The sequence below is a fragment of the Drosophila eugracilis genome, unplaced genomic scaffold (assembly GCF_018153835.1).
Source record: "Drosophila eugracilis isolate 14026-0451.02 unplaced genomic scaffold, ASM1815383v1 contig_81, whole genome shotgun sequence".
In the NCBI taxonomy this organism is placed as follows: domain Eukaryota; kingdom Metazoa; phylum Arthropoda; class Insecta; order Diptera; family Drosophilidae; genus Drosophila; species Drosophila eugracilis.
Genome location: NW_024573712.1, coordinates 176,989 through 191,010, shown reverse-complemented (window position 1 = coordinate 191,010; position 14,022 = coordinate 176,989). Strand labels below are relative to the sequence as shown.

At 39.4% G+C, this 14,022-nt stretch overlaps 1 protein-coding gene across 2 annotated transcripts in view; it reads right to left on the bottom strand.

Annotated features, from left to right (window-relative positions):
• Positions 1-9,058, bottom strand: part of LOC108106526 (protein Shroom) — a 45,630-nt gene extending 36,572 nt beyond the window's left edge. The window contains exons 1-2 of one of the 2 annotated variants that reach the window (XM_017213652.2): positions 8,838-9,058; positions 1,168-1,489 (exon numbers count right to left, since the gene is read on the bottom strand). In XM_017213652.2, coding sequence (XP_017069141.1) covers positions 1,168-1,383 — 216 coding nt within the window. In that variant the 5' untranslated portion in view covers positions 1,384-1,489; positions 8,838-9,058. Of the gene's footprint in view, positions 1-1,167; positions 2,618-8,837 lie in introns of those variants that run through there. The other variant, XM_017213653.2, reaches the window with a different exon arrangement.
• Positions 9,059-14,022: the final 4,964 nt, after the last annotated feature.

Here is a 14,022-nt window from a genome sequence, read left to right as displayed (position 1 = left end):
AAACAGAATCAGTCAGTTGCTATGTGTATGTGTGATGACTGTGTGTGTCTAATGATCGAGAATGCCATCATTGGGGGCAAGTGAAAGAGAAGATTTCCAAGAATGTTTGGCAGCCACAAAATAATCATTAAAAGTAATTATTGTGGCACCACAAGATACTGGCTAACTTTCTTTCTAAGTAACTCAGGAATAATAACTATATTTTCATGGATGATTTAAATTGTATTTTTTTAGTCAAAAGTAATAGTTGTTTAATCACTTGGCCAGCCAATAAACCACTTTATTTTCAGAATCAGTGACACCTTGAACCACATTTCTACAGCTTCCTTATCAAAGCCCACATTTTATCTCATGAGAACCAAAACAACAACAGCAGGCACTCATTCATTCATTTGGCATCGAGAAAACAACTTCACACGCAAGTCGACATTCCTATGGCTTCATTCATGGCCAGTTGTCCAATTAATAACTCGCATCCTGGCGGAGGAGAAAGATGAGAATGGGGAGTGGTCGGTCGGTCGGTTGGTTGGTTGATCGATCAACGGATTCCCCCACATGATGATCCCCAAAAAAAACAAACAAACAAAACTCTCCTCCAAGTGGTAAATTTTACCGTTTTCCTTAGTCTTTTTGGGTGACTGAGTGACATACACACACACACACACACACAGATGCTGTAGGAGATTTACGAGTGTGTCTCGTATACTCCATATGGAGTATCGAAAACGAAACTTCCCGGGGTTGGGCAATGCAAATGGAGGTCAGGCCCATAATTCAATTAGGAACCTGCAGTGGTCCGAATATCGAAAATCGAATTCCCAGACTTTTCAGACCCACTGTGCGTGGGCTTTTTGGCTCCGATTCGTTGCGTTTCATTTGTTTGTTTTTGTTGTTGCTTTTTTTTTATAATTTTTTGTTTTTGTGTATTTTCTTTGAGCCTTCACTTTTGTTTCATATTGCTGGCCAAGAGCCGGGTCTTTGGGTGAGTTTCTGTGGCTGTGAGTCAGAGACCGTGTGCGATTGGAATTCTGCGCGCTTTCGAGGATTTATTAACAAGAATAATAAAAACAAGAAGCACACAAGTCAGACGCTCGAAGAAAAGAAAACCGAAACCGGTTGGCAGAAAATAAAAAATAAAAAATAAGAGATAGAGAGACTCTGACTTACCTGTACAGAACCGGCGACCGATGCGGAACTGAAGCTGGCATTGCTGTTGCTACTCCGGCTGCTAGCCCCATTGCTATCCTTTAGCAGGAGCTTGGACACCACCGAAATCTTATTGTTGTTCTCTGGTTCCATTTTGGCCAAGTTCTTTTGGCCAACAGCCTTGGATTCGCTTAATTCGGAGGCATTTCCGTTCTCCTTGTGATTACGCATTTTCATTTAGTTTTTCTTTCTTCCAGTGGGGAGGGGGGTTTTTATTTCTGACGATCGCTTGTTGTGATTAGAGCTGCCGGATTTTCATTTCAATCTCATCTTACGGCCACCTCTGAGAAGGGTCAGACAGACAAGGTTTATGAGGTTGATGGTATCAGAGAAGGTTTTGGAGTTTTGGATTTATTGTAAGTTTTAAGGGTGAGCAGTTTAGGAATCATAACTTTGGCATAAAGCCAAAAGTTATTTTCAAAATGTTTTTGTTTTTAAATAAAGAAACCATTATGTTTATATATATAAAGTAACGATCTAACGATCTAGTTCCGTTTCTATTATTACTCTTTTTATTGTCACTAAATCTTGCCAAAACCATAAAAAAAAGTTAAGTGGAAATGCAAACTACAAGTTGAGGAATTATCTTTGAGTTTCCAGCTCCCCCTTCTTTTTTCTGCTGATGTGATTTTGCGATTAGAGCTGCCCGATTTTCATTTCAATCTCATTTTTCGGCCACCTTTTGACAAGAGTTATGATGTAAGCGAAAAATACACGAAATTATATGTGTTAAATTATTTTAATTTGGTCTGGCGACATTTTTTTGTATTTTTTATGTTGAGGTGGCTGGAATGGCTTGGATGTGGCTGCTTTGCACTTTTATTTCTGTTATCGGGTCCGGTCCGCAACTCGCATCTTTGGAATGCAGTGCAGCCAAACCAGTAAGACGAATCCACATAGACGCCAAATGAAAGAGATGGATATATTCAGTAAGAAAGAGATGGAAAGAAAGCAACAACAAGGTAGGGAGGAAAATTGAATCGATTTCTGTTGACTGCGTCCGTAAATATTTGTTGAGTTATTTGGGTTTTTGTGTAATAAGTTGAGCGTATTATGTGTGTGGTAAAAAAAAATACCAGAAAATAACGAAGAAGAAGATGAAATGTATATATATATATACAATATAAATAAAGAAAAAAAAGTGAACCAGGTTTACATAACATTGACCCACGAGACGAGACGAGACGAGACGAATATGCATGCAGCGAGGCGACGCTAAGGGGTCTAAGCCAATAAACAAGTTTTTTGTTGGGCATTTTCAAATGCGATTTGGCGACTGCATTTCGTTTCGTTTCGGTTGGACAGCATATTGCATATATCTATATATATCTATATACAAATAGCAAACGACCCACGCAGTTGGCTCTTTCAAATGTCATCGTTTTCTGTATGGTTTCCATGCAAATTGATGTCCATTAAAGCCGCAGTTGCAGCTGCCACTTCTGGCCCGTAAACTTCGAGTGTTTAATGCATAATTATGAGCCGCTGCTCTGACGGCCCAAAGAACTGGAACTGGAATTGGAACTGCAGAGGCTTCGGCATCTGGACGACTGTTGCTCCTCTACATCGACTGCCAAAGCGGCTCCTAGGCGAAAACTGGATTCTGCCAGGCTGTTGACAAACCCAGACACAAAACGAAGACCCAGCTACACTGGCCAAAAGGAAATCCTATCCTTAGCAAGAATCAAGTTCTAGAAGTTAATTTTTATTAATAAATGATTTATCATCTTGAAACGTAAAAGGTAAAAAAAACAGATCAGTTTAGTTCCTTTTATCGCTTTCTTTGAAGTTCTTTTAGATATATTTAAGATTCCTAACATTTTCTCTCAATGCAGAAGCAGAAGACCTAGGCCCAAGCAAGAAGCCCCCAAAGAGGAAGCCTGTTTTCGGGATGGGGGCATAGTACCTGGCAGATAAATCTGCTTGGTGCAGCTTCAGGAGTGCAATGACATTGCTAAATGCACTTTCATGCCCCCTGGACTACCGACTTTCGACTGCCAAAGCTTTCCAGCTAATCACCAATTTTCTAATTATGGCCTTGGGTAGAATATTTTTGATTTCGGTCAGTAACGAAACCTACACATGTGATTGCTGTTGAAGTGGCTTTCAGTTTTCTGCAACGAAATTAGACACTTTTGCTGGCCATAAAAATTCCACGTCAAAATGCAAAAAAATGGAAAAAATACAACAAACAAAAAAGCTGAAAAAATAAATGCGGAAAACATGCAAAATCGGAGTGGCGCCAGCGAAATGAGCACACACACCCCAGTCGAAATGGCCAATAACGAGTGCTAGTTGGTTCCCAGTTCAGTTCCAATTCCAATTCCAGTTAGCAGCTCCCCAGTTCGAGTCCCCAGAACGGGTTTTTATTGCCAGCCAATCGATGGCGAGGTCACAAATGGCTAAGAAACCCCCCCGCCATTGATCTCTATTAACAATAATGTTTCCTATATTCAGGAAGGTATATCCCTTCTCTCTCTCCCAAAGAAAACACCGCATTAAATACGATTTCATCATCTTCCTATTGACTGACAATATCTTAATCTTCATCTCAACAGCGAGGATCTCTTGAAAGGACAATAAATCACAGAGATTATTGTTTTGGCAACCTACGGTTCTGGTTTTTTCTTGAACTGCGACCCCTGTGTTTCCACTTCAGCAAATCAAGTGTTTGGTTATCAGCTTAAAAGTATATGCCAGTTATAGCCCGCTGTGTAGGTGGTCATATAGGGTTCCGGTTAAGGAGAAGAGTGCTCTGAGATTGAGATGCCCGGATACCTGATAGCCGTGAATGCAAAGAGGCCTAAAAGGTCGTCGTAAATCTGAGTGTAGTGTCAGCTACTAACAAGCGTAACAAAGCAGCGCAGAGATGAATGGAAATTGTTACCTGTGCCCGGCTATCTGTTATGATTATGTACCTGGGCGGAGGTGTTGCCAAGGCTGCAGTTGGTTTTTTTTTCGGTGGCTTTAAGAGGCACACTGGGAAAAATCCAAGGGGATATTTCTAAAGTGGTGTAAATTAACATATTAGTTTGTCAACTTGAAACCAAGAACATGATCTTAGAAGTTCAGGATTAATGAGCACAAAATGAAGTCTATTAGACAGAGTGATCTTCATGGAAAGAAGACTTACAGTCAAGCTAGATTACAGTGGGTAAAGTATGCCATTTTATTAAAGTTATTTAATGTAATGTAAACAGAAAATAAACCACCATAGGGGAATACAAGTAATTTGAATAATGAAAATAAATATTTTCATTTCTGTAAAAAGTATCTTTAAGATTTACATATACAAAATGCCATCTAAGGACATATAAAAGAGATGAAGGATTTGGGATATATTTAGCATTTTTGTTTCAGTGCACTCTCATTACTGTCGACTCATTATAAGTTTGTCAATTCTCACACCACACAGCTATGTACCTGCCGCAGAAAACATTCACACAAAGGTGAAGATCGCGAGGCATTCACACAACTCCAAAGGGAAAGATTGCTGGGATCAGGGGGGTACTGAGGGGCACTTGGGTTTCGGAAGCAGACGCATAAATTTACAATTAAATGTAATTCGTTCGCTGGATTTCCGCAAAAAAAGGGCCTGGCAAACCTTGCCAATTGCAACCTGCAGCAAGTTCAACGCTTTCTTTAGTGCTCCGCTGCGCTTGGCTTGCAGCAAATAACAAAAAGATGGAAACACACAGCAAAAACATAAAATGGCCAAAGGAAAATATTCCCAAGCCGCGCTTCTTGGTAGTTGCAAATGAATACAACACCCACACAACGAGAAACAATCGCGAAAAAACCCCCGTGCAGTGTGAAAGAGCCAGCGAATGCAGCAAAGAAAGAGATGCAAAGAGAGAGCGCAGATTTGAAATTCATTCTTCTTGATTTTTCAGCGGCTTTTTTGTTTATGATCCTTGTCAACTACCTAAGCAGATCCTGCGATCCCGCGTCAATTGTTCCACCTTACTTCCGTCGGATTCCGGATACACAGAGCCCAAGAACCGAAAACCCCGAACCCCGAACAACGAACCCACATCCCTGATCCTAAATCCCAGATCACAATCTCGCAGCAGGATGCTACATCTCCTGTTTGCCCGGGGAAGTTGTAATTGGTTTGGTAAATTGCGAAGGTCGTTGGCTTCGGCAACAAGGTCGTTCGTTTCGCTTATCATTTCCACACAGCAAAACACAACACAACTCAACTGAACCGAGATGCTGGCCCAAGGTGGAAAGTATCTGCTGTATGGAGGCACATACAGATACCTACAAGTGGTATGGGGCACAAATATTTGCTTAGCGAATTCCTCGCACTCTATGCAATGCAAATATAAATTGTAAAAAAAAAAAAACTCCGGAACAGCAGAAAAGAAAGGAAAAGGTTAAAAAAAAACAAATGTCTTTAGAATTATCATTACTGGAATTTTCCTAACGATGATTTCTATTTTTAGGCAAAAGGTAATAACAACTTTATTAGCATTGCTTTATGTTGTGACTATAAACTAAAAATATACTGATTCAAATTCACTTTAAATTAGTAAATTTAAAACTTTATTATTACCTTTCTAAAATCCGAACATTAGATTAAAAGTAAACCGCTCGGAGTGCCCTGCAGTAGCTTTAAAAGTTTTATAAACTTAGGAATTAATTTGAGTAAATAAACTTTAAAAAATATATTTATTACTTAGAACTCCTCGATTATGAAATTCTCTTTAAGTACTCTACTAATCCTAGAAAGTTTGATCGCTTTTTAAACAACGGTTGTTTTCCTTTTACCTTTTTTTTTTTTTGGTAAATCTTTTTCCGCTTGGCTTACTGTCAACTATCTCAAATAATGATGAAATGGCAATTTCTTGGGAACTTTATTTTGGGGGATTGTTGAATTCTTCTGGTAGAACTCTCCCCTCTACATCATAGCCAGTGTTTATTTGCTTAGCTGGTCTGTCGCAAGACAAGAATCAGTCAAGGGGATCACACTTTTTTGCGCAATTTTAGGGAAAATACTTTGCACGTTGTTTTCCCGAAATTTGAGCTTATTATGGTGAGGAGTTTACAGGTGAAGCGAAAGAGGGAACTGAGATCCAAAGATCTGAATCCATTGGGCTTTTCTGTGTTTCGGTTACAGTTCCACTGATGTTTGCACTACTTAGTTGTGACAGATAAGATTATAATTAGTCTTAGCCTGGCAAGCCGGTAACAGTGCCCGATAAGATAAAACTCTCTGCGAGAAGAGGGGCAACAACACAAAACGGGTTGCCAATGAAGTTGACAACTTGCAAAAGGCTGGGAATGGGAATGGAAATGGGAATGGAAAAGCAGATAGAAAAGTCGTCAAGTCGTCAAATATGGCAAGGTCGCCGCACAGCGCATTCCACGGATGTTTGTCTTCCTAATTAAATAGATCATCGGTAAACCAATTGACGGTCGACAACACATCACTCTATACTCTATAATTTAATCAATCTTTCAACGGCACTCACATACATAAACGAGAGGCCGAGAGACAAAACAAATTTTACGCATTTCGAAATGAGTTCAAAACACCCAGAAAGCCAAATGTTCGTCACTGAATGCCGTCGAGTGTATTGAACTCAGTTTTGCTCCACCTCCACCTTAACCACCAGATCCACCTACCTACCTTCCTGGCTACACAGTGGGAAAAACTATTAAAGTTTATTAATTCCCCTTAGTTTTTGGAAAATATATTGTTATTGCATATTGAAAAGCTACATATAAGGAAGATTTCATTAATTTAAAGTAGCTTTTTAATAGTTTTTCTAGAAGTGCTTACTAATTCTTCTACTGATTCTTCTAATAAAACAACTCAAAATACCTTATTTTGATATTTTCTTCCTTAAGTTAACCCTTTTTTACGGTGTAGAAAACCCCCCATTCCTCCCACAAATCGCTGGCAAGTTGAGCAAACAAGTTTGCTTTGAAATTCTTGAGTAGTATTTGATGTTGATGCTAAGCGATCCTACCCCCCATCCTCACCAGCCGTCGGGACAGTTGATAAGTCGTCACATGGAAACGACATGGAAACCCTACGCCTGCTCTGAGTTCCTTCCCCTTGAGAACCGCCCATTGAGAGACATTAACGCCCACTTTCCCTGGATTGCAGATTGCAGAACTGTCACCTGGTCGGGTGGGGATTTGAATAATTCGTTCTGCCTCTCCTGCTCTCTTTATCATCCGTTATCGCTGGCAGAATCTAACTCGGAATTCTTTGGCACTCGAGAATTTGTTTTCCTCCAGCTTTGTTTTCTATGCAAATTTTTCCACTATCTTGGGGCCTTTGCTTCAGTTATTGTTTTGGGCCAATTCAGGCCAATCTTTGCATTTAAATTGCATTCAATCTGTTTTTTATTATGAAAGTAGTTCGATTAAACGGTAGTCTGATAAATGCGGACATTATTTGTTTTTTCATTAATATAAACTTTTAGTTAACCTAAATTATTTTAAGATTTTCTTTTAAAGAACAAATTTTTCCTTAAGATTTCTAGTTTTACTTTTGTTGTGTTTTCTATATCACAAACCTAATTGCTTGCATTTTCCTTTAGTTGACTCTACCTGCCTTATCAGCTTTTCAATTGCATTTGTGTTTTTTTAACCTTCTTTGTTCCGACTTCTAACACTCCTTAATCAAGTCCAGAAGAAAAAACACCTTCAGTTTCGAATTCTCTCAACCTTTTTCCTCTTTTTCTATGCACTAGCTTATGTAACTTATACAGTGCTCAAAGATACATTTGGCCAAAAGAATTATGTTTCTTACCGCAAATGTGTTTATTCATTTTTTTTACGAGCCGCACTCGTTGAAAATAATCCAAAACACGTACTGCCCGACACCTATGTTTTAATAGAGGAGATTTGGGGGGGATTCTTCTGAGCCTGAGTTTTATGGTTGAAGGTGTAGAAATGGAAACGAGATCGTAATGGTTTCGTCTTTGAAACTGACCCATGCGAAATTTGCAGCTGCTCTTGAGCTCCACCTTGTCCCTCCTCCAGTCTTCCCAACTCTTTCTTGGACTCTCCACATGCAGAAGAAAACGAAGTAGAAGAAGCAGCACAAGAAGGGGCAGAAGTTTTGAAGCGCGGAAAATGGCAAGCGCCAAAAACTGGTTGGAAAAATCGCCGTTTTGTTGTTTGGGGGGGAAAACTTGTTGGGGCAGCCACGAAAAAAAAAAAAGAAGAATGAAATGAGAAGACGCAGGAGAATACGATGAAGATAAAGAAGAGGGAGAATTGGAAACTTCTTGCCACCCGCTAAAAGGCAAAACCAGACGTTTAACTTTTTAAGAAAAACTATTTTTTTGGGGCGGAAGAACTCTTAAAACCCTCGAAGGTTGATCTTTGTACACGGTTTTTGTATTTTTGTTTATGTTTGCTAAATTTTGTAATTTTTCAGGCGCATTTTTACACGACACCTTTTGTTTTTGTCGTTTTTAATGCCGTTTCGTGCTTTTCGGCCACTTAATTGTTGTTGTTTCTTCTATCTCTCTCTCTCTTTCTTGCTCTTTGCTCGAGCTTGAGAGCTGATTAAACTTATTCACAGCATTTTCATTGAGTAGAAACTGCATTTAATATTTTTTGTGCATTTTTTTTTTTTTGGTTGCTTAATTTTGTTGTTAACTCACAAGCTAGCACACACACACGGACACAAATACGCGGGCACACACAGGTACAGAGAAGTACACGGACACGAGCCCCGAATCGCGGGGCATGCAACGCTCTGAGTTTTCTTGGGTTTTCCGCTTTTCCTCACGAACTGCACGGTGCGAGAGCCAAAAGAAGACTGAAACTCGCGATCAGGCAAAGCTCGTGTGCCACATGTCTCTCCCAATCCGACTCATGCTCGTTCTCACTCTAGCTTGCCCTCTCTCTCTCTGGGATTGCGAAAATGCCGCAGACCTCTTTATTTATGTATATTCGATTGATAGGACTAAGATGTACCCCGCAAGAGATACCTCTTATATAAGTCATATTTATTTAAGGGACTTTCGAAACGTAACATGTCTTAAAATTTATTATTATTATTATTTAATTTTATTTGTTTCTCCTTAAAACATTTTTCTTTTAATTTTGCCTGTTTCTTAATTACATACGGTCGCCGAAAAGTAGGCAACAGTTTTATGAATATGTTTCTATTCCTTTTAAGGTCTAACTTTTTTATTGTACGGTAATTGGTTTTTAATGTACTTTTAAAGTTATTATATCTAACCCTTATGTTACATACCATATCATTAGTCTAGTATACCCTGCACTTCTTCGATTGGGCCACGTTAAACGCCAGCTGGAAATCAATCCACCAGAGAGCCGAAGAAAGAGACCGAATGAGAGAGTATCTCTATCTTGAGACGGTACTAAGCTGTTGTTGTTGTTATAGCACTACCTGTGGCTTGCTTTTAGGTGTGAGTATGTGTGCCTAAACGAGAGAGAGAGAGGGTCTTCGACCCAGTGGTAAATTTAGTGCTAAATAATGGGGGTTAGAGCCTCTTATCAAGCAGAGCCAAAGCAAACAGGTATATTTGTATTTCATATTGAAAGTCACTTATCTCAGTCGAGAGAGTCGGAGAGCTCTCTTCGCTCAGAACCTGTTGCCAGTGTGTCCAGTTCTCAGTCTATAGAATGGAAGGGGAGGGAATGGGAAACGGGACTGGAAGACTTCCAGAGAGAGAGAGAGAGAGAGAGAGAAGACAGCGGGCCAAGAAGCGAGCCAAGAACCTGTTGCGGCAAAATGGCCTGTAACTTAGCCAAAAACCAAAAAGAAAAAACATAAAAACTGAACCCGAAAAAGAAAACAAAGGGAATAAGAAGATCGTGTGGCAAGACGGCCAGCCAAAAGAGCCAGCGAATGAGGAAAGTAAGGGAAAACGGCTGATAAGCAAGGCCGTTGAGTCCGTCAGTCCGCCAGAGAAGAGATCCGGGCATCTTGAGGACTCCCATTTCGATTCTGAATCTGATTCCGATTCTGATTCACTCAAAGTTGATTTATGTTCTGTTTGCACTTTTCATTTTCATCGCAAGTTGATTTTAATTAAGAGTGTGTGCTCTCACGGAGAATCTGAAGAGGCAGCAGGAGACCCAAGACCACCAACGAAGTCGGTCTTCTGAACTTGAACTCCTTAAGAACAAAAAATCAGAAGACCTTTGAACAATACCTTAAATTTCTTTGAAATTTGCACGTTTTGGTCAGCAGCTAAAAAGGAATATTTATTGCTTTTTCTAATTTGTGTAACTGTAAAATAGAGCGTTTTAAAAGCAATTAAGGATTTGGATTTGTAGATTTATTCATAACAAATATATTGCCTTGGAAATTAAAATTTGTTCTGAATTAATGTAAAAATGGAATATCAAAATGTCCAATAAAAACAAGCATGTTTGCCAATCAACATATTGAATGCTGTAACTTGACTAATCTATCACTTTTAAATATTTACCAAAGACAGATTGAATACACAAAGAATATATTTTTTACTAAATAATATTGATATGATAGATTATAGGTAAACCCTCTAAACACATCCTAAATGGGTCGCACATTTCGGTTAGGTTCAAAGCAAAGGTTCTGAGAAAAATGTAGCCCAGTGTTTTTGCCGCATTTGGTAGGTATATTTCTTTAGAAGATCCCCTTCAAGCCTATAATTTAGATGGCGAGATAAGTCGTTAATCAAGGCATATGTTAGATTTGCTAAGCCAAATTATGTATTTTTAGAAAACAAGAAATTTAGTTTAATAAAATCAAAAAAGAAGATTTGACTAAATACAGAAATAATCTTAGAAATTACTTTAAGAAATCTTAAAATACTCCCAGGTTTAAGCCAGAAAAAGTGCTGGTAACACAACCAAAAGAACCCAATAACTAGAAAGTAAAGTGCCCATAATATTATATAAGGAAGTAAGAACTTGCTGTGTACTAGTTTGTTTTTCCTTTTTTCATTTTTTTAAGAATCTAATTAAATTCGAACTTGAACCCTTTGGCCCAAATCAAATTGAGCTTCAATCACTTAATCGGCCATAACCAAACCGTTAAATCGAAAGCTCTCGCAATATCGCACGCAAGCCAGGTGCTAATGAGGCATTTTGTTTCTGCTTTGGCTAATTTATTGTTTACGGCCGTGTTAAGAGAGTGGCGCAGATTTAACGGTACAAGCGAAAGGTTTGGGCCAAACATGCAAATATCATTTTGCCAGAATTTCGGCAGAGTCGCCAGAACAAAGCCCAATCAATGACTATAGTCAGTCCATCCAAGAACGGTGTTTATTTCTAGACAAGATCATAATAGATCTTCGCTTTTTTGTGTCTATTTCCGATTGCTGGTTCATTGAACGATTTTAGGCGATCTGTTTTGGGATCTGACCCATCTGCAATGGCATGGCGGTACAACATGGTCAACACCTTCTCATCTACCATACCGTATTCCCAATCTCAGGTTCGCACCTCCAGTCGTCATTCCCAATTAATCATCGCTTTGGCTTGTTGATCCAATCGCATTTGCTTGGCAAAAGACACAAGAGAGTTACAAACTGGGAAAGTGCGAAAGAGAAAGGGCGAAAACACGTTTATGGAGGGGGTGTACACTGGAATAAACGTTGAGGTTTGGCAGTAAATACCATTAAATGTTAATTAGATAACGATGAGTAATACCGGCCTTCTTGTTTGACTTTTTCAGCAACTCAACACTCATTACTAAAGTAATTAATAACAAAAGTTTCATTGTAGGAAATAATAGTTAATAAATCTAACATAACTTTTAGCTTTCAATAACAAACTATACATTTCTTTCAGTGCCCTCAAAGGGAAGCTTGGAATGTGCCGAGACTATCAATCAATCTGCTCTTACCCCTTTTGCCGCCGGTCTCTACCAAATTCGGTCTATTGTCCGGCGGCTGTTACCAAATCCGTAGACCGGCTTGACTTTCCATAGGAAAAGCCCCAAAAATCACCCGAAGGTTATCGGTTTGTTATCCGGACACCGATTCCGATTCCGTCGCCAGGTCCGATCTGTTTAAGCATTCAGGTGTGCGGAACGCGTGGAACACTCCCTCATTGGGTACGGGGACCCAGATCTCTATATACCGATATCGCACTGGAGACCCATTTAACGTGGGAAACAACAACAGCACTAACAATAACATTATAGCCCTTTTTGCGAAAAAATGAAAAACACAAAATGTTTTACTAGGAGCGGGCCACCAAAATGTGAGTTGCATTTCAATTTCAGTGAGACGATGACTACGTCATCAGCTTTAATGCTCCATATGGCAGCAAATTTGCATTCAGGCATATGTGGTTTTGGTTTCTTTGGTCAGAAAGGAGAAGGTAGGGGGGCAGGCTTGGTGACGGGGAATTGCATTTTTAATGTCAAGCAACTGGCCGGGATGCCAAAGGTATTATGACATACATTTCAATTCAATTTTTAGATAAAGATGCGGCTGCAGTTCGTTTTTCTGTCGCTCTCCGAATGTGTGTATTTTTGAAAAAATGCAACAAAGACTATGGACGATGGACTGTGGACGACATTTGTGTGGCCGGGCCACTGAAGTTCCGCTATTGGCGATGATGTAAACATCAAAAACAGATACAGACTCCCGACCCATATGTATCTTTTTTTTTTGGGGGGGGGTACAGTAAAAGATAGATAAATGGGGTTATAAAAGGCTGTAAATATCAGGAAATCAATTGGAGGAAACATTAAAGTCTGACATGTTTCTAGAAACTATAATTTGGCACTTATTGGGTGTTACAGAATGGTTAAATTATTTTGTATTATAACTAAAATATTTCTAAATATTAGTTAAAAAATAAATATTTGTAAAGCCTTTAAAATTATTGCAATATTGAGATCATTTTAGGTAATTCTAAACAAAATATCTATTCTTCACCCTAATAGGATAATAAAATATTAAAGAACCAATAAAAGAAACATTTTTTAGATATACTCTTGGCCAATGACAACTGTGGCGGAGTGCCTGGGGGAGATTTGGAAGAGATCTTCAGATTGTATCGAACCAGCGGCCGTCCTATAACCTGGTGGCATTTGGCTGCGGGCCATGATTCCGATTGTCAGTTAGTCAGTTGGCCAGTCAGTCAGTCAGTCAGTTAGCCATTCAGTCAGTCAGTCAGCCAGTTCGTCTAATTGGATTTGCGCGCTTGTGCGTAACTATAAATCACACACGAACACAGTCAAGAGATGGAGCCGTGGAGCAGGGACAACCGGTTTGATTGCCAAGTCACCCGCTCATAGCCAACTGCAGAGATCCCATCGAGCTTTTTTCCTCCTCAACTATTTGTAAAGTGACCAAAACGGTAACAACAAAAACCACAAAAACGCTGCTCTTGATGTTGATGTTGTTGTTGTTGTTGTTCCAGTTCTTGTTTCCTCATAAACAATATAAAGAATATAATTATGGTGCTGCATAAAAAACTTAAAACGTATCAGCTTACGCAACCAAGAAAATGTGGACGAAGGGGCTTGTAAAATTTACATGGCACAAGGCCCCTTTTGCCGGTCGTGTGAAAATTATTAATGGAGCCACTGTCTCCGGACAAGTTCATGTGTCATGTGTGTGGAAAGTGGTTGGTTATACTACTCGTGTACCTTCCCGGAAAAACTCCATTTCTTGGGCGGTTTTTAAGTTGTGATTTATCGGCTCACCGCCCAAGTTGTAAACGGATGTTGTAACATCTAGCAATTGCAAATCTAAATGGCCAAGTTCTAGCTAAAACATTATACTAAACTATGGAAATTCCGAGTCAAAGATTAACTCAACCCGATCCGAAAAAACATGCCATTTGCCGGTGGTCTGCCATCAAGCCCCA